At 62.4% G+C, this 23,964-nt stretch overlaps 1 protein-coding gene across 5 annotated transcripts; it reads left to right on the top strand.

The window, feature by feature from the left end:
• The first annotated feature begins 5,108 nt into the window (after positions 1–5,108).
• Positions 5,109–22,688, top strand: NLGN3 (neuroligin 3). Of its 5 annotated transcripts, XM_032196207.1 has the most exons (8): positions 5,437–5,817; positions 6,152–6,200; positions 6,871–6,930; positions 11,992–12,051; positions 14,364–14,513; positions 15,959–16,144; positions 18,897–19,686; positions 20,131–22,688. In XM_032196207.1, the coding sequence occupies exons 1-8, from the start codon at positions 5,503–5,505 to the stop codon at positions 20,966–20,968; spliced, it is 2,448 nt and encodes an 815-aa protein (XP_032052098.1). In that variant the 5' UTR covers positions 5,437–5,502; the 3' UTR covers positions 20,969–22,688. The 5 variants fall into 5 exon arrangements, with proteins under 5 accessions (XP_032052095.1, XP_032052096.1, XP_032052097.1 ...); XM_032196204.1 differs by lacking the exon at positions 6,152–6,200 and having other exon boundaries at positions 5,109–5,817; XM_032196205.1 differs by lacking the exons at positions 6,152–6,200; positions 6,871–6,930 and having other exon boundaries at positions 5,109–5,817.
• The last annotated feature ends 1,276 nt before the right edge of the window (positions 22,689–23,964 follow it).

Below are 23,964 nucleotides of genomic sequence, written 5' to 3'. Positions count from 1 at the left end.
CAGCACGGAGTTCCTTTTGCTGTCCAAACTCCGAGGAGCCTAGATATGACCGGATCCTATCCCAATCCCAGGCTTAACAGTTTATGCCTGGAGGACTGTGTGCACATCAATCCTTTATGTCACTTAGCTAAGCTAACGACGTTGGAGCATGCTTAGTAAATTACTTGCAGAGTTTCAACAAGCTAGCTAGCAGTCACCTGCTGAGCGTCTGTCACAGGTAAGGAATCTCTCGGCTTCAAGGAGGAGCCTTGAGAGGCGTCCCTGCTCAAGGAGATCCTGGCATCCAGCCTGCTGCAGCACAGGAGAGCTCAACATGCTCTGGGCTGTCCTCTGTTTATGGGGTAGGACGACTGATGACTAGCTGTATCTGCATGCCAGCTGGGTTTGGGTGGTGCATGCACCTTTTAGCCCTTGGATCTGTCTCCCCCGAGTCCACCTTGAACCCAGCTCAGCTACCATGATGGGATGTGTCCATCAGGGTCACCACCGATGGCTCTCACCCACGGAGGGTCAGGCTTTGGGGCAGGGGGAGGACGCTGTCACGACTGCCTAGCACTGAGTTCAGCATCAGACTGTTCTGGGCGTTTTTTTGCAGCAGCCTTTCCGTGTTGTAAAACTGCACCTGCTGACAAGCCTTGTCTTCCAGGCTTCTGTTCAAGGCCATGCTTCCCAGGCTTTTTGTGGCCTTGCTGGTCTCCTGTGGCCTCTCTTGGTTGGCCCAAATCTTTTGGGGGATGAAGCAGTTCTCTAGAGAACAGGATAATTGCTTGATGCATCGTTACGAGCTGGAGGAGAGCAGAATAACGAGAAGCAGTTCGTGCGCCTTTATAAGCTGTCCTACACATCCTAGGGTACTTGCCCGTTCCTGTGACAATGACATGCTGGCTCACGCTCAGTTTGTACTCCCCTGTAGCCCTTTTGACCCTTCTGGCAGCAACACTGTTGCCTTTTCTTCCCCAGCCCGCATTTATGCTGCTGCTTTCTCCTGCCAGCGCCTCTCAGCCCTGCCCATCACCACCCAGCCCTCTCTCCAGTTTGTCAGGAGCACGTCAAGTTCCAGCCCTGGCCTCCAAAGCCCTGGGTGTCGTGTGCAGATTTTAAAACATACCTCGTCCTGTCATTTAGGTCACCCAGAGAAATGCTGAGCTGTAACAGCAGCGGGGCAGACCTTGCTGAAACCCTGCTTGTCCCTGCTCAGTGTGACTGAGTGTCGCTGGTAACCATTTATTGCTGTGCACGAGCTGTGTGATGGATTGAATTCCCAGAACTGCTCCCCCGGTGCTGCAGGACAGGGAAACATCTGCCTGCAGCATGGATGAGAAACCTGGTGTCAGAAAGACCCGCTGGGCACAACCCGTTGTGCTTAACCACCGCTCCGTAGCGTTACCCTCGAGCACCAACCCAGGCCAAAACCCTCAGAGGGTGAGAGCTGAGGATGGCTGGCAGAGAAATGCTGGGGCCCAGGGACATGGGCACATCAGCCCGGTGCTGCTGCAGCTCCTGTGCTCCCGAGGTTCCTGCAGCACCGCCGGCCAGGCAGAAGGCACCGGCGGCTGGCAAGAGCCGAAATCGCTGCGTGCAGGAGGAGAGCAGCGAGGGGGCTGGCAGGGAGGGAAGCAGCAGGGTGCGGATTGCTGGGAGGGGAGCGGAGATCCGATGCGAGGGCCCGGCCTGGCAGCGCTCGCCCACAGCTCTCAGCCAGCAGAGGTGTGGATCCGACTCTTCTGGCTGGCGCGGGGACGCCTCGCTGTGCATCTGCAACCGCGGCTTCGCGGGATCCGCCTGCTCAGGTTTCCATGGAGAGCGTCTTGTTGTTGGGGAGGGAGCAGCCTGGCAGACAGTACAGTCGTGGAAATACCGATACAGCGTTTGTTTTCCAAGATGCATGAATAAAATCATTAACAGTTAGCAGCCTCACTTCCTCCGCTCGCACCAGCCGCCCTCCGCGGTCTGGCAGGACGACCCAGGATGCCTGCAGCGGCTTTATGCTCCCGGCTCCTCGCTCGTGCACTCGTCTCGGTGTCCCCAGCTTGGCCGTATCTGCCCGGGCGAGCCGGGTTTCACTTCCAGTTGGCAGCCTCCATTTCCTACTGGCAGCCTCCAGCGCTCGCGAGGGCTGCAGGGAGGCAGCAGCCACCTTTGCCGGGGGAAGAGCTGGGCTGGCCGGGAACAGCGGGAGGAGCCGTAGGCGGCTCATCCTGGGGATGCTTCGCTCCCACCTCCCGTGGGATGCCAGGGAATAGCTTCCCGAACAAAACGTCCTCTCCTGGATCTTCTCTTTCCTTGCTGCGTGTGCTTGGGCAGGCTGGGGGAAGGAGCCTTCAGCCCCTCTGGGGTGAGCGCAGCGATGCAGGGCTCATGCAGCTGCCCCCGGGAGCGCCTTGGTGGAGAGGGCTGGGTGTTGGTGTTGGTGGCAGCCCGTCGATATTAAATTAAGGCTAAATTCCCGTACTAAATGTTACGCTAACACGAAGTTACAGCAGGGAGCGCAGAGCGCAGAACAGCAATATGCGGGTAAGATGTGTTTCGGGGGGATTGTAATCATCCCAAATGAGGCGTTTGAAATCCAGGGAGTTCCAGATTTAGGGCTTGCGTTGTTTTTGTTGTTGTAATTGAAAACCAATCCAAACATAGGAGGGTTTAGGAGCAGGTTGCTGAGATTGTTTGGGTGCCTTTATTCTGTGCTGCAGGGGCATCGGCAGATGGAGGAGAAAAGTCTGTAAAAAACGATGGAACCAAATCTGGAATTACAAATGTTCAAATAGCGTGATGTGGATTTTATTGTCAGCACTCTGTGGCTCTCCGAGGTAACATTAGGGTTGTTGGGTCTTGACTGTGCATCTCTATCCGGACACACTTGGCTGTTGCTAATGTAACTCACCTCCGTCTCTGATGCTTCACACAGCTCATAATTTGAGACAACTGCAAATCTGGTAGCATGATTTTATTTGCATTATGGAAGTGTACTTGGAACTTTAATTCTACCATAACAGACAGTTTTTTGTCTTCAGATTTCCCTGTTTTTTACAGAGCTGTTGGAAGAACCATGGGTGAGGATTAAGCAACCCAAAAGGATATCATGATAGCATAATCAGGAGGAGCAGCTGGTTTGGGCTCTGTTTTACTTTAAAAAAAAATAAAATAAAACAATCTCTTCGTTGTGCAGTACACAACGACACAGCGGCTATGCCAGGTGTGCAGCCACCCCAAGGATGGGAAGCGGGGGGTGAGTTCAGCCCTAATTTTGTGGTGCCCGGTGTGCCTCACGCTGTGAAATCCCTTGGCTGAGGCAGTGCCGGAGCTGCCATGCTCAAGGCGATGCACGGCCACGGCTCTGGGAGAGCTTGGAGCCAGGGAATCCTCTGGTAAGCCACAGGGCTGCGGCGTGCTCCTGCAGAGCAGGAATGAGGGCTGGCAGCGAATGGCTCTGCTGGGAGCTACGGGCAGTATCGAGGTTGCCCGTAGCGCCCAGGCATGCCAACAAGATACGACACTCATTAATAATTTGGCTTCATCCTAACCCGCGGCATCCAAAGGACGAGGACAGATGATGTGGGCTGGATGCTTTGCCTTCCAGCAGCGCCGTGCTCAGCGGATGAGCGATGGTTTTCCTCCGGAGCTGGGGGCAGAGCGGGGCGGCAGCAGCAGTGGTGTGACCGCAGAGCTCAGGGTGCTGGGGTGCCTCGGCTGCCTTTCTGCCCTTGGTACGCTTCTTTTGCTCTTGCGTTGCATTTTGTAGCCTCCAGCACCTGTTTTGGGGTAACGCAGCAGTGTCAGCATCCTGCAGTGCGTGCTTGTCTGGTGCCACCTCCCCTGGTCAGGCAGCAGGCAGGGGCAGAGGGGTGCTCCGGGGCACAGAGCAGGATGCCCTGGATATTGCTGCTGCTCCTCGCCCATCGCTCCTGGTGCTGTCCCTGCCTCACACCGCTGCTGTCTGTGGGCTCTGGAAGCACGTCTGCGTTCCCAGCCCTGCACAGCCTCGCTGCTCGGGCGGACCGGATGCAGCAATGTGATTTTCTGGGCTGAGTGTTTCTTATTACGCCTGTCAGACACTGATTTCTGAGCCTGCCGTGTTCCCTGGGCATACCAGGAGGGCAGGCACAGCACAGGCCCATTTCCTTAATGACCGGCAGTGAATTGCCTGCACATGTGCAGTGCAGATTTGAGACGCCCTCCGTGTATTTTTTTTTTTTTTTTCTCTGCGGATTTTCCTCGTTGGATGAGGTGTTCTCCATTAGTGGAGTCCCTGCCCAGCTGAGCCTTGAACAGAGCCTCTTCTTTCCATCTGCACACAGCCCTTATTTTGTGCTCCAGTAATTCCAGTGCAGCTCTGCTCCCCTCCGAGCTTCGGAGAGATTTTACCAGGTGGGCACCTAAGGATGCTCTGGGGCAAAATGGAGGTGCCCTGCCACCGTCCCTGCCAGGGTAAGCACGTGTGGCTGAGACGGGCGGCAGCCTCTGACCCCCTCCCCGAGCAGTGCCTTCAGCAGGGACCGGCTCACCGAGGCCAGGATCCGGCCTCTCACTGACTCCAGAAGCCCACGAGCGAGCGTGGCCGCGGTGTGCCCGTCCCCAGGAGCCGGGGGGAGGCGAGGGGGGGCCCTTACATAAGCCCTGAATGCGGCAGGCGGAGCGGGGAGGGGAAGGGCAGAGCGCTGGAAATCCAGGCAGCCTCCAGCCAGGGCTCCCTGCTGCAGCCCTGCACGCTGACACGTGGCCTCAGGTCCTCGTCCCCAGCCACCTGCACGGTGTCCGTGCCCCCCGCCACCCTACGTGGGGCAGCAGAGTGGGGGGGGATGTGGCCATGGACCCCTGCCCACCCAGCAGCCGGTGCCGGGGGTCCCTCTGTGCCATGGGTGGGCTCAGTGTGTGCAGCTGGGCGCTGTCTGTGTGTCCGCACGTGCTCGGGGCTCCGTCTCCTGGAGCACCTCGGGTGTTCCCCAGCATCCCAACTCGGGCTCCTGCCCCGGGGGGGTGAACACCGGCCCCTTCTCGAGCACGGGGAGCGCTCTGCGCCCAGGTAGGAGCGGGCACCCCAGGCGCTGCAGCCCCGTGGCTCTTTGCAGGGTGAGTGCTGTTAATTCCCTCCGTCTCTCCGCAGCATCAGCAATCCCAGCCGGGCCGGGCCGTTCGAAGGGGGACCGCAGCAGGCAGCTCGCAGGCTCTGAGGCACGGCGGCACGTCAATCCGGGGCACAGTCCCTGAGTCTCTGGGCTCTCCCGCCCCACGGATCTGGCCGTTCCTGCTGGGAAAACCGGAGGCTTGCGGTGATGGGGATGCGCTGAGCCCTCGCCCCAGGTAGCTTCAGGCCTGGATGTTGGTGCTGCTCCTCCCGGACGATGTGGCTGATACTCTGGAGAAGCCCTCTCTTGCCCCCTGTTCTCCAAGTGCCTGAGCTGGTGGCCGGCTGGGACCTGCGTCTCGCCCTGTGGGTCCTGAGCTTCGCCTCGGCCGTCGTGCGCATGGAGGGCCAGGTCTACTCGCCCACCGTCAACACGCACTATGGGAAGCTGCGGGGGGTGCGCGTGCCGCTGCCCAGCGAGATTTTGGGACCCGTGGACCAGTACCTGGGGGTGCCTTACGCCGCCCCCCCCGTCGGGGAGAAGAGGTTCATGCCCCCCGAGCCGCCGCCCTCCTGGTCGGGCATCAGGAACGCTACCCACTTCTCGCCGGTCTGCCCCCAGAACATCCACAACGCCGTTCCCGAGATCATGCTGCCCATCTGGTTTACCTCCAACCTGGACATCGTGGCCACCTACATCCAGGACCCCAACGAGGACTGTCTGTACCTCAACATCTACATCCCCACGGAGGATGGTGAGTCCCCGCCGGGGCGCCCGCAGGAGCGAGCGCTCTGGGAGGGCAGGGGGGGCCGCCCTGCCCCTGCCCCTGCCCCTGCCCGGCAGCGGTTGGTCTCACCTGGGTGTTGTGTTTGCCGCATGTGGTTGTGGACCCTGCAGCATGCTGTCTGTTCGTGGAAAGCTTCCTCTGGCCACTCAGCTCGCCCTCAGCTGCCATCTCTGTCTCGCGTGCTCCCGCCCCTCCACGCCTCTCGGTCCCGTCCCCCCCCCTCTCTCCCTTCCACCTCCATGGCATCGTCACGGGTTCCTCTCTTGTGTTGCTAAATCTGAATCAGACTCTCTGACCGCAGATCCACAGAGCGACGAGCTGGTTTGTGCTCCCCAGGCGCCGAGTGCCAGGTTCTGTCTTGAGTTGGTTTGGGTTTGTCCTTCCTCCCCCCTTCCCACCCCCAGGTCCATGCGCTAGCCGTGGGCACGGGCTGCGGCCGCCGCTGGGAGGAACACTCTGCCTCTCCGGGGCCGGGCTGCTCGGGCCAGGAAGGGGCCACAGAGCCCTTTTTGGGGCCGCAAAAGCCCTTTTGGGGGATCCTGGCGCAGGCGGGAGGTTGGGGGCATCGCTCTGCAGCTGCAGCCGAGCATGAGGGGCACGGTCCCGCGGTGGTGAGGCCGAGCAGCACCGGCTGCCTCCTGGCTAACCTTTTCCTTCGCAGGGCACCCCACCTGAACCGTAAGTAGAGGGTGGAGGAGGCAGCACCTTGCCCACCTGCCCGCCACAGCCTCACCACCGCGGGAGCCCCGGGGGGCTGCAGGGGGCTGGATGGGACACGGGGCAGCTCTGCCCCGCTCAGGGCAGCCTCGCCGGCTCTGCCCCTCCGTCCCGGTGGGCTCTCGGCCGCCCCTTCCCACCCGCCCAGCACGGCTGGCCCAGAGTTTTCCTCCCACGGCGCCGCTCCCTCCCCACCTCCCGCGGTCCCGGGGCGGCGGGTGGGCGGCAGCGTGGTTGTGATTGCATGCCCCCTCCAGCCGGTGGAGCCTCCTGTTATTTTGTAGTCTTTTATTCATTTTACAGTAAAACGGATTTCCAAGGAATGCACCCGAAAGCCCAACAAGAAAATATGTAGGAAAGGAGGTATGTAGCAAGCCGACCGGCAGAGAGGCACAGAGAGGAAAGAGAGAGAGAGTGAGAGAGAGTGAGAGGGTGCCTGTCGGTTCTCTCTGGCCCCGCGGCGTGCTCCTCCAGCGCCTCTCTGTGCCGCGACCGCCCGCGGGCCCCGAGCAGCCCTGCCCCGCTGCCGCCCGCTCCCCGCCCGCAGGGACCCGCGGGTGCTGCGGCCGCCTGGGCTCCTGCCCCGCAGCCGGGCTGAGGGCAGAGCAGGATGCTCCTGTGCTCCCAGGCCTTTCAGAACAGCTGCTGGCAGGCTGAGCCCGTGCTTCCCGGTCCTTTTGGTCATGGGGAGCGCGTAAATGCGCCTGTTCCCAGAGCAGGCAAGGGGCTCCCTCCCACCCCTGGGTACCGACCCGCTCAGGGGGGCACCTGGCTGTAGATGGGGCCTGAGCTCCTCCCCTCGTTGCATCCCTGGTCGTTAGCAGCCAGAGCTCTGTGGTTAAAGCATCAGTCCTGGCCTGGCCGTGTAAACACTGCCGTGTTCTGCCCCAACCCCCTTTCTGCCCTCGGCTGTGCTGGCAGGGCTGCGTGCATCCCTATATTCATCCATCCACACACATACAGACACTCCCAGACACGGCTGTGCGAGCTCAGGATGTGCTCTCCACCTCCTCAAATCGCACCCTCCCTAAGCTGCAGCCTCCCCGGAGGCGGCAGAGCATCTCCAGCGCAGACACAGCTCCGCTTTGTCTCGTCGCTGTCTCCAGGGCTGCGCGGGGCTCCTCCCGCTGCACTGCAGCTTGGGCACCCAAAATAATCCCGATCCAACCCCAGTGCCACGAGCCGGGGAGTGGGAGATGCACAAACCAGACCCCTCCTGTCTCCCTCAATCCCTGCAGGATGCTTCCTCCATCCCACCGCCCAGCCCCACGCAGGCAGGCAGAGCCCAGGCTGCTCCCTGCATCACCCCATCCTCCTCGCTGCCCCGAGGTGCCCGCGGCCGGGCCGCCCAGCTCTTCTGAAAGGCTCAGGAGGAGGTGTCCTGCCGGGCTGGAGCTGCCCTCCCCGCCTGCCGCCGCCTCCGCACCGCCGTGCCGGGCACCCCGCGCAGGGGGCCCCGGCTCTGCCGCTTTTCTCTTCGTGCCCCCGCGTTTCACGGGGCTGGCGCAGCTGGGCTCAGAGGTTTGGGGAGCTCTTTTCCTTCCAGCGACTATTTTTTTTTGTTGTTGTTGTTGTTTTTCTTTCCCCCCCCCTCCCTGAGTTCTGTCGTTTGGTTTCTTTGCTTTGCTTTTCCTGTGGCTGTCCTGGCTATTCACACGCCATCTCTCCGAGTGCCAAGGCTGCCCCTGAAAGGGCTGGCGCATTAGGGAGTCTCCGCACGCCGCCTCCGGCGCAGGCTGTGCCAGCGACACCAAGACACTTCAAAGCGCTTCCTCTCCCGGCCCTCTGGGGCTGGGGTCCCCGCGGGAGCCCCCCGCAGCCCGGGCAGAGCAGAAGGGGTTGGGGTAGGGCAGGAGAAGGGGTGGCACAGGGCACAATGAACCACTTCGGGTGCCTTCTCCTCCTTGTTCTGCCCCCCACCAGCTCTGCCCGCCAGCAGTTCCCCTGCAGTCCCTCTGAGGATGCCTTTGGTGGCCTGTGCCATGCGGTGGCAGCTCCCGGGGAGGCGGCGGGGATGTGCCTCCTGCCCTGTGCCTCCTGCCCCGTGCTGGCAGCATCGGCTCTGGATGGGCAGAGCCAGGGATCTGGGCATCCAGGCGTGATGTGCAGAGGATTAAAGCGCCCAGCTGCTGCCGCTGCCCTTCAGCTCCGGCCGCTGAGCTGGTGTCTGTTGACTCGAATTAATTGAATAACTTGTGAAGAGGCACTTAGCTCTGAATGTCCTGGGTTAGTAGTGCTTAGGGCGAGGATAACACACCTGCAGCGCTTGTTTGTTCGGACTTGGTGTCATTTGAACATCATCTTGTTCAGCAATGCTCCTGATTACTATTTCTAAGGCCATCTTGTGTATGACTGGTCAACGAGCTCTCCTCTCGCAGAGCGAGAGCCTGTCTAGTATTTTGGTGGTTTGAAATGCCTCGGCTCTCACCTCACTGTTGTTTTCATCTCACAGCAGCCAAAGGGCTAAGATTTTATCAGAAATCATCCCCGTCTCCACCAGACAGAAAAACCTCCCTGTCTCCCCGCCCTAGTTCCTGCTTGGGTGCACGTCGGTCCCCTCTCCTGGGACAGGGCAGGGCAGCAGCGCTTTGGGACTAATTAGCCATGCACAGCGCAGGAGGATCTGTTGAACCATCTAGGTTCAGCTGCTGCTCGTGGTTTGCTGTGAAAATAAAGCTCTGCCCACCGGAGGAGCGTGTACGTGCACACAGCACAGGGCCTATGGATGCTCCTGTCAGACCCCCCTGGTTTTTACTAGGGACCAGCCTGGCCTCTGTGGTGTGGCTGGGGGCACGTGGCCACCCCTGTGCTCTGCTACTGTGCCAGGACATGATGTACAAAGGTGAGGGGCAGCGTCAGTGCTGGCAGGCACCAGGGCACGAGGAGTCTGGTGCTTTTGTGGAGCCCCAGGAGGATGGAGATGGCTCCTCAGCATCGCCCAGGGGCAGGGAGGCGCCGGGCAGCAGGGAGGAAAGGCTCCTGCCCGGCTGCTGGAGCCAGAGAAGGACTGGGTCCTGCTCCTGCTCCTCTCTTATCTGCACCATGACGGCTGCAAGGAGCTGGGATCCCTGCCCTCTTTATCACTGTTTGCACTGGCGTCAGTGCTATTGGAACAGTTTGCTTAAGATAGTATAAATCCGGTGCGGATGCTCCTGTTTAAGGAAAACTGATTTTATTTTTTTCTGAACTTGGGCTTAAATCTTCCTAGGGACTTCAGATAAGCGCGCATGCATCCTTCCTATCACCCTGAACAGTGTCACTCCGCAGTCAGCTCGCGGTTAAGCAGCGTAACAGGCACTCGCACTGAGTGAGCAGAATGAATTTTTGATGGCTGAGGAGAGCAGGAGCCACAAGTCCTTTGGTTTTCCCGGCTGTGAACCAAGCTCAGACGAGCCCAGGGAGCTGGTGGGCCAGGAGGGCAGCGCTGGGCTCTGGGCTGCAGCCCGTGCTGGAGCAGAGCAGCATCTCCTGCTGCGGTGGCACTGCAACAGCAGGTGCTGGGAGGCAACCGAGCAAACAGTGAGGTGTGAGAGCACCTGCTGTGTTGTTTCTCTTGTGGGATTGCAGGGCGTTGGTGTAGTTATGGGGTGAGCAGCACGGCTGGACTCGCTACAGCTGTGGCAGCCCCAGCCAGCTCCCTCCCCACGCCGTGCCACCTCTCCCAGCTACAGCTCCGAAGCACGGGGTGGGTGAAGGATTGCAGCCTGCAGCAGTCATTAGAGAAAATCCCTCTCCCCGTGCATTACCAGGGAAGCTGGAGAGGAGCTCTGCGTAGCAAACACTGCACGGGTACTTTGTCATTTGAGTGCTTTCTGGGCTCGCAGCTCTCCCTGTCGAAGATGCACCCGGTCAAGCCCACGGCGCCTGTCTGCAGGCAGGCTGGGGCTGTGTGTGCCGGGTGGGGAAGGGGACACAGCAGGAGGGGGGTGCTGGGGCACCAGGGCAGAGGGCAGGGGCTCCTGGGGTGAGGCTGGAGGGGTGCGGTAACCAGACGGCTGTGAGGAGGCAGGGCACAGAGCACTGGGTTGGGAGGTGAACTCGGAGATCACCGGGCTGGCTCTGGAGACGTCCCTGCCCCAGGACAGGAGCTGCTCCGCCTAACGTGTGCCCAGCATTTGTCACACATCTCCTTAACCCCCTCCCCAGGCCATCACTTCCACTGCTTTTCTGCCCTATCTGCCAGAAAGGTTTTCTTTATGCCCAGTTTAACCCTGCCTCCTGTGGCTCTGCTGCTGCTGCCCTGTGCAGCAGGAGCCACTTTCCCGTGTCACCGCCGCTCCGCGGCCTGTCCTGCCTAGGGAGGCCACAAGCACAGCTCCCTTCAGCTTCCTGCTGTCAGCATTTGGGTGACCTTGTCTCCCTCAAACTTCACTTGCTGGCGGATTTTCCAGACTCCTGGTCCTTGCTCGGTGGGCTGCCAGCAGAAGGTCACGGCACGGGGCGCTGTGCAGCTCACCAGCGGCGGCTGCGCCTTGCTGCTCCCCCTCAGGCCCTGCTCTTGTCTTCTGAGTGGGACGAGGCTGCTGTCCCCAGCCAGGGTTTCAGCCAGCACCGGGGGTTATCCCTGCTGAGGATGGGTGTTTGCACCTGGCCCCACGGAGCTGCCCGTGTCACTGATTCCTTTCACACTCAAATCCTGTCCCCTCATCTCTGCCATCTGCAAGAGGGACAGTGCCGCTCTGTCACCTCCCGGGGTGGCAGTGGGAGTGACTCCCCGACTTCGGCTTCCCAGCTACTCTTGCACCCACTTTCACTTCATCTAATCCTTACCCAAGGCTGCACCTCGCTGATGGAGCAGCCCCTTGCTGGGACAGAGCTGGGCTGATAGGAACAAGGCACTGGGACCATGCTGGTGCTTGGTGGGACTCCAAGTTTTGCAGGACCTTACAGGAACCGATGTTTTTTTGTGGCGTGGGGATGCTCCCATTACAGTCCAGTGGTTTGTGGTGCGACGAGCAGGGCTGCAGGGCACCGTGGCATTTCGGCCGTGCTGGTGGCAGAGGACAGCCAGCGGCAGCAGAGCCGGCAGCGGGGCCCCCTGTGCGCACCCCATGGCTGTGCTGCCTGATGGGGCTGCAGGGGCAGGCGGGGACACGGCTCGGGGATGCTCGGGGATGCTCGGGGATGCTCGCTGCCCCCAGCACCCCGGGGAGGATCTGGGAAGGGCCCTGGGGAGCGGCATCGCGGTGCCGGGGCAGCCTTGCCCCTGCCCTGCCGTGGCTCTGGGAGAGGTGCAGTGTGAGTAGCCAGCAGTGCTGTGGGGCGCAGGCCTGGCCCCACCGTCTCTGCTATCATGCTATTTTTGAATTCTCTTTTGTTGTTTTTTTTTTTTTTTCTTTCTTTTTTTCTTTCTTTTTTTTATTTTGTTGTTGTTGTTTTGTTTTGTTTTCCTTTCTGTTCTGTCTCCTCGTGTTTGGTCCCTAGGAGCCAGCGCTAAGAAACAGGGAGAGGACTTAGCGGATAATGACGGGGATGAAGACGAAGGTATTTCTGTGCTCGAGGCTGCCACTGCATGACACGCAAAGCAACTCCGTTTGCCCACCATCCGCTGCCATCCCCAGGGAGCCCCGTGTGTGTCTGTCTCGGCGCTGGGCAGCTGCGCGGGGCGGGGGGCCGGGGGGCCGGCTGTGCAGGGCTCAGGCCCTTCCTCTCCTCCGGGGGAAGCTTGTGGGGTTGTGCTTCAGGAGAAGGTTGCTGGCTGCCCCGCTCCGCTCGAGCGAGGGCCGGGAGGAAGCATGGCAGCTTGGGAGCAAGGGAGCCCTCGGGCACCTGGGCCCATTTCACCCCGAGCCCGGTCATACTCCACCTCCAGCCTCATCCCTCCGGACTCAGCGATGCGCAGCGGGAGCCTGCGCCCTCCCCTCGTGCCCTCGTGCACTCGCCCACCACTCGCTCCACGCTGCGGGTGCTGGCGAGGAGCAGCCCCACACAGCTCTAGGTGCCGTGCCATGGGGTAGCGGTGCCCCTGGCTCGCTGTCCCCCGCACCCGGAGCAGGATTTGTACCCAGCCCCGGTGCTGGGGATGCTGCGCCCGCTCTTTTCCCAACGCGAGCGAGGTCTTGCTTGTGGCCACGGCATCCGTGCCAGCTGAGGTAGAGCAAGAGCAGCTTCAGATGGGTGTGATTCAGGATCTACACCAGGCTTCAGAAAGCTGCAGAGCAGGCGATTTGGGGTAAAAACAGGGCTGCTCGTCTGCAGGGTCTGGACTCGGCCTGTTTTGTTGCAGGGATGTGAGGAGGAGGCGGGAGGAAAGGTCTGCCAGGACGCAGCTGTAACACGGCGAGGGCACCGAGACCTCGTGGTCTGCGGGAGTCCTGGGGCAGCTCAAGCCTGTCCTGACAGATGGCATTTGGGTTCTGGGCAGCAGATGAAAAGCCTGTTCATTGGCAGTATCAAAACCTGTTGTTGTCTCCCAGTAACCTGTGCCCCAGGATCTCTTGTACCAGGGTGTAAACTGGCATCCACGCTAAGTGATTTGACTGCAGTAAATCCCTGCACACCAAGATGTGCTGCGAAGATTAAGAACCTTTTTTTTTTTTTTTTTTTTTCCCTGTTATGCCGTTGCTGCCGGTCAGATACAGGGATGTCCCTTCGCATTTTGGTGACAGCGCGTGGCAGGGAGGAGAGTTCAGAGCCGCGGGCTCGGCGTTTCAGCTGTTGGGATTTCACACAGGCGGCCCCAGCAAGAGTTTTCCTGCCAGAGCAGGGCTGGCACCGGGACGGCCCCGGGCAGGGCAGCCGGTGGCGATGGGGTGCGGGGGGCGAGGGAGGCAGGGGTCGGGGCAGCCGAGGGGGGCGAGGGCTGTGCCTGGTGCCGGCCATGCCCATCGGTGCAAGGCACTGAGTGTGGGTGAGCACAGGGGAGGGCAAAGTCCGTCGGCACCGGCTCGCCAGCATGGGGAAGGGCTGGGCACCACGCGGAGCTGGCACCACCGCTGCGATGGGTGCAACGCGGTGGAGATGTGCCAGGTGCTGATCACCAGCAGGGACTTTCCCCGGGATAAGAGCAGGCAAGAGAGGGAGCGCGTGGCTGCTCCCTGCCCTAGGCTCCCCCAGCCCTCTCCCTCCGCGTCCCTCGGGTCCCATTCCCCATCCTCACTCCATGCCTCATGACCTGTCCTCGCCCGGCCTCGGCGCTCACCTCCCGACACGCACACGCGCACGCACTGTCTGCTCATCGCCATGTCTGTGTCCGGGCACTGGGGTGCCATGGGCTCGCATCCCGGCAGCCGGCAGGTTTCTGCCTTCCCAGGGAATTGGAAGTGGGGGGGGGGGGGGACGGGAGAGACAGAGGTGGGAGCGCCCACCAGTGCCCCCCCGCCCTCCAGGTCCTGCACACCCCGTCCCTGCCCCTCCGCAATGCCAGCTGCCAGCACTCCCGGAGCCGAGGGCTTGGGGCCAGCTGAAGAAGGGACACGGGGACAGGCTCTGGGGGCACCCCACGCTGCCGGTGCCACCACGGAGGTGCCAGCTCCTGCCCGTGGCTCTGGGGAGCAGCGGCTGGGTCCAGCCCGTGCCTCTCCTGCATGTGCTGAGACCCCGGGCAGCTCCCAGCAAGGGGACAGCAGTGCTGGGATGGGGACAGGGACTGCCACCGCCCGGAAAGGGGCTGGAGGGTTTGGGGTGGTGGTGGGTGGTTCTCAGGTCTGCGCCGAGGCTTTGGGTTCTGGGTTTGGCTGCTGCAGCCCCCTCCCCAGTCCTGGCAGCTGGCATTGCCTTCCTCCTCCATGGTCTGCCTCTCGGCAGGGTGCTGCGGCTGCTGGCGGGGTCCTGTGGTTAACCTCCTCTCCTTCCAGACATCCGGGACAGCGGGGCCAAGCCGGTGATGGTGTACATCCACGGGGGCTCGTACATGGAGGGCACGGGGAACATGATAGACGGCAGCGTCCTGGCCAGCTACGGGAACGTGATTGTCATCACCCTCAACTACCGTGTTGGAGTGCTGGGTACGGGCCGTGCCGGTGCCGTGCGGCGGGACAGGGGGCAGGGGAACGGGGAGGGACGGGGTCTGCGCTCCGGCCGAGCATGGTGCCACGTGGCAGAGCCCACAGCAGCCACAACGGCGTGGTCAGGCTCCTGGCACCGGCCACCCAGGCTCATTTACACAACCCGGCTCAGCTGAAAGCAAATATTGGTCTGCGGTTAAATAAATAATAAATGTGTTTACCCAGCATCACCTCCTGAGAGGGCTCGGAGCGCTGAGCTGCCAGCGGGTGCTGCCTGCCTGCCCCGGGGGACAGATCAGCTCTCCCCCCCCCAGCAGGAGCTGCCTCACTGCTCCGTGGATGCTGTCCGAGCTGACCAGGCAGCGCCGTGCTCCAGCAGGAACCAGGGCAGGCCCTGAGAGCTTCCCTTGCCCTGCATGGGAAATGCACAATCCCAAATGCATCCCCTCGGGAAGGGAACGGGAGAGGTGTAAGGGTGGCTTTGCTCACACCGTGGCCTCTCACAATATGCACGGAGACGTGCTCGGCCCTCCGAGGGGTTTGCTGGGGAAGAGCCCATCCGAGCCACCCCACAGGCTCTGCTGCTCACACCCCAGCCGGGACAGGGGCTCCTTGTCCCACACCTGGGCACCACGTCCCCCTGATACTCCCACATCCTCTTGGAAAGGCAGCTGGAGGTCAGCAGTCTTGCCTGGATTTACCTGGTAGGAAATAGGCTTTTCCGCAAAAAGCAGCCTATTCGAGACCTCTCAATATTAAAAATCGGGCCTTTAAGATTGATAGCGCTAATTTAGGAGGTATAAAACACAGCCTGAAATAAAACTTATATGGTGCCTTTGGCATCCCCACTGAAGAGCTGCTGAGTGCCAGCAGCACCGCGGTGCCGGTGCAGCGCCGTGCCACTCCCTGCCACCATGTTACCTGCCCACATTCAGCCCCCGTGCCATGGCTCCAGCTTCCTGCTTTGAGTCAAGGCAGATAAAACATCGATAGCTTATCTTGGGTGTTACCTCTGCTGTTGAAAGCATTTCTTAGCATCTTCCTCCCTGAGAGCCTTTGCGTTTTAAGCTGCAGTGGTTCCTCTCTGCCCAGCCCACCTCCTTACATTTATAGAGCCTCCTCCGGACCACGCTATTCCATGGGAAGCATTGGCTGCGTGTGCTCAGCCTGCCTGCACTCCCTGTGCTTCCCCAGCCTCCCCTCCGAACGTGCATGAGGCTGTTGGCACGGGTGGTGGTCCCGTGCCCATCGCCCTGTCTGTGCCCGCAGGCAGCACTCCCAGCCTCTCTCCCTTACATGTGTAGGGCCGCAGAGTCCCCACAGCACCCACAGCACTGCTGATCCCACTGGGATGGGGTCCCATACAGCTCCCCCAGACTCAGGGAGGGGTGGGAGGGCAGCCTGCTTCCCCTGTCCCTAACCGGGCTCCGTTTCACCTGCTGCAGGGTTCCTGAGCACGGGGGACCAGGCTGCTAAGGGCAACTATGGGCTGCTGGACCAGATACAGGCGCTGCGCTGGGTCAGCGAGAACATCGCCTTCTTCGGCGGGGATCCCCTGCGGATCACCGTCTTCGGCTCCGGCATCGGCGCCTCCTGCGTCAGCCTGCTCACCCTGTCCCACCACTCGGAAGGTAGGTGCTGGCCCTGCCCCAGCTGCCGAGCGATCCACGCGGGAGCAGGGGCAAAAGCGAGCGTGAGCCCGGGGAGGGAGCGAGGCCCCCTCGTAGCAGAGAGGAGGTCTGGGAGTGTGGAGACTGGCACGGCGCTTGTGGAGGTGATGTGATTGATACCGTGGTGTAAATACAGCAGAATGTTTACTCTAGATAAAGAAAGGAATTGTTTATGCTACAAGATTGTGTTGGCATAAGAGCAGATGCATATAAACCACCTGTGAATAAATTTACATTGAAAATTGGAAAAAAAAAAAAAAAAAAAAAAAGATTTTCAGCAATCAGAGCAGAGCTGTTCTGCCTAAACTTCCCGAAGGAAACAGCAGGAGGAAAACCCGAGCTGAGCATGGTCCACAGGGCACCAGGCTGCCAGGGAGCACGGTGGGCATGGTCACAGGGGGTTATATGGGGCACAGGCACTGAGCTCAGGCAGTGCCCCATCCTGGTGCAGGGGAGAAGGGGCACAGGCCATGCTGGGGCAGTGGGCACTGCCCTGAATCTGCCCCACAGAAACCCAGGCAAATATGAAAAATGACAATACTGAGAAGAGCTGCAGCCCTGCTGGGGAGCCTGGGAACACTGCGTGAAGAAAAACCTTCAGAAACTTCAGGCTGAACGTGGAGAGGGGCAAAGCGTACCGTGCTGCCTGGTCCTGCCGGGCTGGTCCTGCTCCAGGATCTGGGGAATTCAGGGCCAGGCTGCCCCAAAGCCTGCTTGCTCTGCCGACACCATCACCTGCACCCTGCCAGCTTGGAGTAATGCAGGGCAAAGCAAAATGCTAAAGCCCAAGTGTAGAGAAAGCTTGGAAACAAGGAAGGCAAAGTGTGGGTAAAAAGTAAAGGGAAGGTAAAGAGTGGTCTAGCCCAAGCAACATATATGGAGGACGCATTTGCTCTGGGTAAGCTGCTCTCCCTGCCACCCTGGGCTCTCGGGACACCCACAGTCAGTCCCTGCTCCTACGTGACTGCCCAGTGCCTGAAGTCAGCACCTCAGCTCTTGGCAGCCCTTTGTCCTCCTGCTGCCCCTGGTGTCTCCTGAGCACAACCGGGTGTGCTGCTGTACCTGGCAGCACGATTTGAGGCTGGGGTGGGTTGGAGCCTCCATTCTTCGCCCCCTGAGTGGCTGCAGCTGCTCCCTGGCTTTCCATCCGCAGCTGGAGAGCCCAGTACAGCACTTTTTGGGTCACACCAGGCTTTCTGCCACTAAACCCTGTGTCTGGGTGCCGTGTCCCTTGCTGCCCCATTAGGCTATGGTGTCAGAACACACGTACACAGGACGCCCTCACCTAGACCTGCTCCAAAGCACCCATCTCCCCGGGGATGGGGCCAGCAGCCAGCTCCGCAGCGCGGCAGGGGAGGCACGCCGAGACACAGCCTGTAGACCAGGCGGGTTTGTTTTTATCGGATCAAAATAAAACTCGTAGTGATCAAGAGCTATTAATGAAGCTGCTAATTTGTGCCTGCTCTGCCAGGCGCGGCGAGAGGCAGACACGGGAGGCTGGTGCCGCGCACGCTGTGTCTGGCTGCCGGGGAGACCCGCGGCTCCCCTGCCAGCCCCGGCGCGCGCAGGCGGGTGGGTTCCTCGCCAAGGGGCCAGGGGCTGCTCCTCTTCCCGGCCAGCCCTGCCAGGGTGCCTGGGGATGCTCACCTCAGAGGGGAACGGGCAGTGCTCTGCCCGCTGTGCCTGTGGGCTGGGCACTGCTTTCTAGGGCACCGGGAGGTGACAAACAGAGCTTGTGACTTCTCTTTGTCCCAGCGCGTGGGACTGTACGTCAGGTACTTGGCAGAGCGAGGACAGTGCGTGCAGACAGAGCTACGGGCGCTGTGGCTGGTAGCCAGGATCCTCCAAACACTGCTGCTGCAGGCAGGGGCATGCTCCCATCAGAGCCGCACGGGCTCAGGTGTGTGACCACCACTCTCACAGCACTCAGTGGGCTCAGCCCGGCGGCCTCTGTGTGCAGCGATGCTGCCGTGCTGCTCCCTGCACCGTGCACAAAACGGCCCCTGGCAGCAATCAAACGCCAGAGTCCGGCCAGGCGCAGCAGCGCGCGGGGCCGCGGGAGAGGGCCGGCCGGAGAGCAGAGACCCCAGGGTGCACCCCGAGCCCGGCCGCTTTCACCGCCCCGGAGGCTCCGCTTCCTCGCAGCCCTTTGTATTCCGAGCACAAGCGCCATTGACATGGGGCTGGAGCCCAGCCACGCATTCCTCCGCCTGGGCCAGGGCCTTTGTGGCCCCGCTTTCCAGGGCGAAAGTCCACTCCCTCTGTGTTCCCGGTGGCAGAAAGGCCCTCTTTGTGCGTCTGGCAGCGTGCTCCCGCGGGGCCGGATTGGCACCGAGCAGCCCCAGCTGGGCAGGAAGTGGCGGGGAGGGGGGCGAGGGGGGCCCTGACAAAGCGGCGGGTGGGACACGCAGGGTTAAGTGTCCCCGAGCAGGCGTTAACCCTCCCGCTGCTGCCAGGCCTTCCCCATGAAACACCGGCCGTGGGATCCTGGGGGTGTGCGGCGCCCCTGAGCTGAGGCCCCGTGCCAGCCCAGCACCACAGGGAACACGGCACGGGTTGATATGGTGCATGCTCTGGAGATTGGGGTCCTCGCAGGATCCTGAGGGCACCGGTGCCTCCTCCACGCCTCGTCCTGCACTGCAGCCGTGGGGTACTGGGGCAGCTCCGGGCTCTCCCCGCTGCAAGCTTCCTCCGCTCCTCGCTTCTCTTGCAGGTCTCTTCCAGAGAGCCATCATCCAGAGCGGCTCCGCGCTCTCCAGCTGGGCAGTGAACTACCAGCCCGTGAAGTACACCAGCATGCTGGCCGACAAGGTGGGCTGCAACGTGCTGGACACGGTGGACATGGTGGACTGCCTGCGGCAGAAGAGTGCCAAGGAGCTGGTGGAGCAAGACATCCAGCCGGCACGCTACCACGTGGCCTTTGGGCCGGTCATCGACGGTGACGTGATCCCGGACGACCCAGAGATCCTGATGGAGCAGGGCGAGTTCCTCAATTACGATATCATGCTGGGTGTCAACCAGGGCGAGGGGCTGAAGTTCGTGGAGGGCGTGGTGGACCCCGAGGACGGCGTGTCGGGCAGCGACTTTGACTACTCGGTCTCCAACTTTGTAGACAACCTGTACGGCTACCCCGAGGGCAAGGACACCTTGCGGGAGACCATCAAGTTCATGTACACGGACTGGGCCGACCGGGACAACCCCGAGACACGCCGCAAGACCTTGGTGGCCCTCTTCACTGACCACCAGTGGGTAGAGCCGTCGGTGGTGACGGCCGACCTGCACGCCCGCTACGGCTCCCCCACCTACTTCTACGCCTTCTACCACCACTGCCAGAGCCTGATGAAGCCCGCGTGGTCCGACGCGGCCCACGGGGATGAGGTGCCTTACGTGTTCGGGATCCCCATGATCGGCCCCACAGACCTCTTTCCCTGCAACTTCTCCAAGAACGACGTCATGCTCAGCGCCGTGGTGATGACCTACTGGACCAACTTTGCCAAGACGGGGTGAGCAGGGCCTGGGGAGCGGTGCCTCGCTGCAGGGCTGCATTTGGGGCAAGGGGGTGGTGGGATAGGATGCCTGGTGTGGGATGCTGAGCCTCCTGTGCCCAGAGGTCTATGTGCTGTGCCCTAGCTGGGGTCATCAGCCACACAGCGAGAAGCTGAGAGCATGGCCAGCCCCAAGGACCTGGCTCCCTGTGCTCTCACCCAGGGCAGGGCTGCTCGCAGCATGGCACGGGCTGTGGCCAGCTGAGGACAGGCTCTGGCCACAGCCAAGCACAGGGGTGTGGGAGCCACTTTGGCTGCAGTTATCACAGGTCAGGCTTGACTCAGGGCGTGGGGTGGTGCCCATCTGTGCCCTCCTCTGTTTATCCAGAGGTTTATCCAGCTCTCCCTCCTGAACACTTCGGCTCTCCCTGTCGCTAGCTCTGTTTTGCCTGTGTCTTGCAGGGACCCCAACAAGCCCGTCCCCCAGGACACCAAGTTCATCCACACCAAGGCCAACCGCTTTGAGGAAGTGGCCTGGTCCAAGTACAACCCCCGCGACCAGCTGTACCTGCACATCGGGCTGAAGCCGCGGGTGCGCGACCACTACCGGGCCACCAAGGTGGCTTTCTGGAAGCACCTGGTCCCCCACCTGTACAACCTGCACGACATGTTCCACTACACCTCCACCACCACCAAAGTGCCGCCGCCCGACACCACGCAGAACTCCCACATCACCCGCCGGCCCAACGGCAAGATCTGGACCACCAAGCGCCCCGCCATCTCACCCGCCTACAACAGCGAGAACGGGAAGGAGAAGTGGAGCCCGGAGCAGGAGGCGGGCACCCTGCTCGAGAGCCCCCGCGACTACTCCACCGAGCTGAGCGTCACCATCGCCGTGGGCGCCTCCCTCCTCTTCCTCAACGTGCTGGCCTTCGCCGCCCTCTACTACCGCAAGGACAAGCGGCGGCAGGACACGCACCGGCAGCCCAGTCCCCAGCGCGGTGCCGCCAACGACATCGCCCACGCGCCCGACGAGGAGATGCCGTCGCTGCAGGCGAGCCAGGCGCACCACGAGTGCGAGGCCGTGCCGCCCCACGACGCCCTGCGCCTCGCTGCCCTGCCCGACTACACGCTGACGCTGCGCCGGTCCCCGGACGACATCCCGCTCATGACCCCCAACACCATCACCATGATCCCCAACTCGCTGGTGGGGCTGCAGACCCTGCACCCCTACAACACCTTCGCCGCCGGCTTCAACAGCACGGGGCTCCCGCACTCACACTCCACCACCAGGGTATAGCCGCCCGCGGCCGGCGCACACCCACGCACGCACGCACGCACACGCACGCAGCAGACACTGGCAGAGGGACCGGCGGGCGCCCCGGATGGACGGGCAGCACACACGGACGGTGCAGCACCGAGCCCGGACCTGTGGGACCCAACGCCGCTGGCCGTCCCGCTCCCCTCGGCGCTTTCTTTCGTTCCTTTCTAACTCTTGAGAAGTGCTTCGACTCTCCCGGCTCCCGGCAGGAGGGCCCCTCCGGTCCAGCCGACAGCAGCCACAGAGCTCCTTGTGCCGGGGCTGTGCCTCCCCGCGGGGACACGGCGTCCCCAGCGCCCGCCGAGCACCCCGGGATGGGTGCGCAGTGGTGCCGGGCATCCCCCTCGGCCGGTGCCGGGGCTCCCCGGGAGGTTTGGCATCTGGAGTGCTGTGGATACGGCTCCGAGCAGCGGCCCCGGGCCATGGTGCTATAGGCAGAGGCAGCGAGCAGGGGCCCGGGGCCTGGCCTCGCGCTGGGTGCAGGCGCTGGGGCCGGTGCCGGGGCGCTGGGAGCCGGGGAGCTGGCCCCGAGCTGGGGACTTGGCACCTCTGCCCCTCTTTGCGCTGCAGAGAACCTCTTTTGTGTCAGTCGTTTCTCTTTGCAGAGACGTTTTTTAAGCAGATCTTTAGTTCTTTACACACTAACGGAGTCTCCGCGTTTTGTCCTTTGTAAAGATTTTAAACCAAGTGTTCTTGATATAAAATAAAAAGCCAGTTAGAAGAACCCCAGCGTGTGTGCACGGTGCCGGCCCCAACGCGGCCCCGCGGCCCCACTGCCCGCATGGGGCCGGCGGGCGCCAGGCAGGGCCCTGCCTCCCGCGCCGCGAGGCCGCGCTCTTTTGTATTTTTGATATTCTCCCTCTTCTGTCACCCGTGCCCACGGATCTCAGCCAAATAGCCTACTCCAGGGCCTGGCCGCGAGCACCCCACGGCCCCCTTTGACCCATCCCACCCCGCTGCCAGCACTGTCCAGTGCCACCCCCAGCCCCTCCTGGGTGTCACCCACCAGGGACGCCCACAGCTGAAGCGCAGCCACCCAGGGCAGCACCCGGTGCTCCCCACGGCCTCCCTGCCCTGCTCCCCTTCTGCTTCCCACCCTGCCACCCCCTCGTGCCCGCTGCCGGGGCCGTGCTGCAATTCCTGCCCCAGCTGTGGATTGTAGCGGGCTGGCAGCTCGGAGGGCGAGCCGGCTGCACCGAGGGTGCTTTCTGCCTCCCGGCACCTGGATGTGCTCGCAGCGGGGCCCCGGGGGGTGATGCAGCCTGCGTGGGGACAGGGCACCCATCCTGGGGCTGGGGCACCCGCAGGGCTGGTGGGGGCTCCGGAGCAGCTGGGCACGGAGAAGGAGCTGCCCGGGAGCCCACCCGGGGCATCCCAGTGAGGGCAGGGAGTGTGTCAGCCGCCAGCACGGTCCCTGGCACCTTGGGTGTGGGGAAGCAGGAGGAGGGGGACGGGTCTGGCAGCTGGGGGGCATCTCCTGTGTCCTTGTGGGGCCGCCATCCCTCGCCCTGTGCGAGCCGGTCCGGCTGGCAGACGCTGCCCGTGCTGGCGGCCGTGACGCACCGGTGCCGCCTGGCCCCGCGTGGCCCCGCAGCCCGCCCCGGCTTGGGGGGTGAGGATGCTCGTTGGAGAATGTATTTATACCCTGTCACCCGCGCAGAGTAACAAATTCCAAATAAAACAGAAGTGATATTTTTAATAGCGGTGTGTCTCGCCTCTCCTTGGAGCGTGCCAGGGGCAGAGGCTGGGTGCAGCCCGGGAGGGGTCGAGGGGTGCAGCACGGGGCCACCCCAGCCAGGAGGTCCCCAGGATCCCAGCACCCACCCCAGGTTGGGTGTATGCACCCTGCCCCCAGGATTACCAGCGTTTGGGGACATGGTTGGGGGTCCCCACGGCACCGGGGTCCTGCACAGGACCTCGTCCACCCCATTGGCACCGCGGGTCCCCTCCCTCCGAGCCCCCTGCCCTGCCCAGCCCCGCTCCCCTCCCCTCCCCCTGCTTGCCAACCAGAAAAGCTGCTGGTTTCATTTCTTTTTAATGTAATTTCAGCTGGGGTTGCCATGGAAACCAGGCATGGGGCCTGAATCGCCTCCAGGCAGCGCACACACAGCAGAGCCAGGGCCGAGGGCTGGGGCCGGGGGGGGGGGCTGGGGATAGGCGGGTGCTTCCTGGGTGCTGTGCGGGGTGCTGTGCCTCACCTGGGGGTGGCCTTGTCCCAAAATCCGGCACAAGGCAGGGAGCATGGGATGGGGGCAGCAGACCCCTCGCCAAGGGGAGGATGGAGGTGGGAAGGCAGGCAGCGTGCCGGGCCCCGCTGCGTGAGGCAGGGGCACCCAGAGGGGCCCGGGGCTGTGCCTCCCCCAGGACTGTCGCTCGCTGGAAGCAGCGGTGTTCCCACAGGCTCGGGGTCGGGGATGGGGTTGGCTGCCCAGCCTGCAGCCCAATCCCTGACCCCACTGTCCCATCCAGCACTGCCCCAAGAGCATCCCCTCCGGTCGGACACACCCAGGGCACTCCCTCGCACTGCCCGGGTATCCAGCTGCAAGAGGAACGGGGATGGGAACCCACAGCGGGATGGAAACCCACAGCGGTCCACGGGGGATGGGTTGCCATGGAAATGGCAGTGCTCTGCAGCACAGCTCCAGCCGCAGCCCGCTCGCCACAATTCGAGCAGTGGGGCCAGCCCTGCCCAGGGACTGGTGGCCCCCATCCCGGTGGCACCAGCACCAGTGACACCAGCTGCCCACCCCGCAGTCCCCTCCCTGAAGGGGAGGTGGTTTCTGCCCTGCCCTTCTGCTCCCCATCCTCGCACAGCCCCACTGCCCGCTGTCCCTGCCTGTCCCCCCAGCCAGGACCCCGCGTGCTGGCTGGTGACAGGGGACACGCTGCTATTAAGCTACTGCCTTCGCAGAACTCCCAAGCCTGCCATCTGCTCCGGGTGTCCTTGACCATCAGCAGCGTTTCTTTGGAGACCT

The sequence above is a fragment of the Aythya fuligula genome, chromosome 13, assembly GCF_009819795.1.
Source record: "Aythya fuligula isolate bAytFul2 chromosome 13, bAytFul2.pri, whole genome shotgun sequence".
In the NCBI taxonomy this organism is placed as follows: domain Eukaryota; kingdom Metazoa; phylum Chordata; class Aves; order Anseriformes; family Anatidae; genus Aythya; species Aythya fuligula.
Note: the sequence above shows the minus strand (reverse complement) of the source record. Positions and strands in the feature narration are given on the sequence as shown.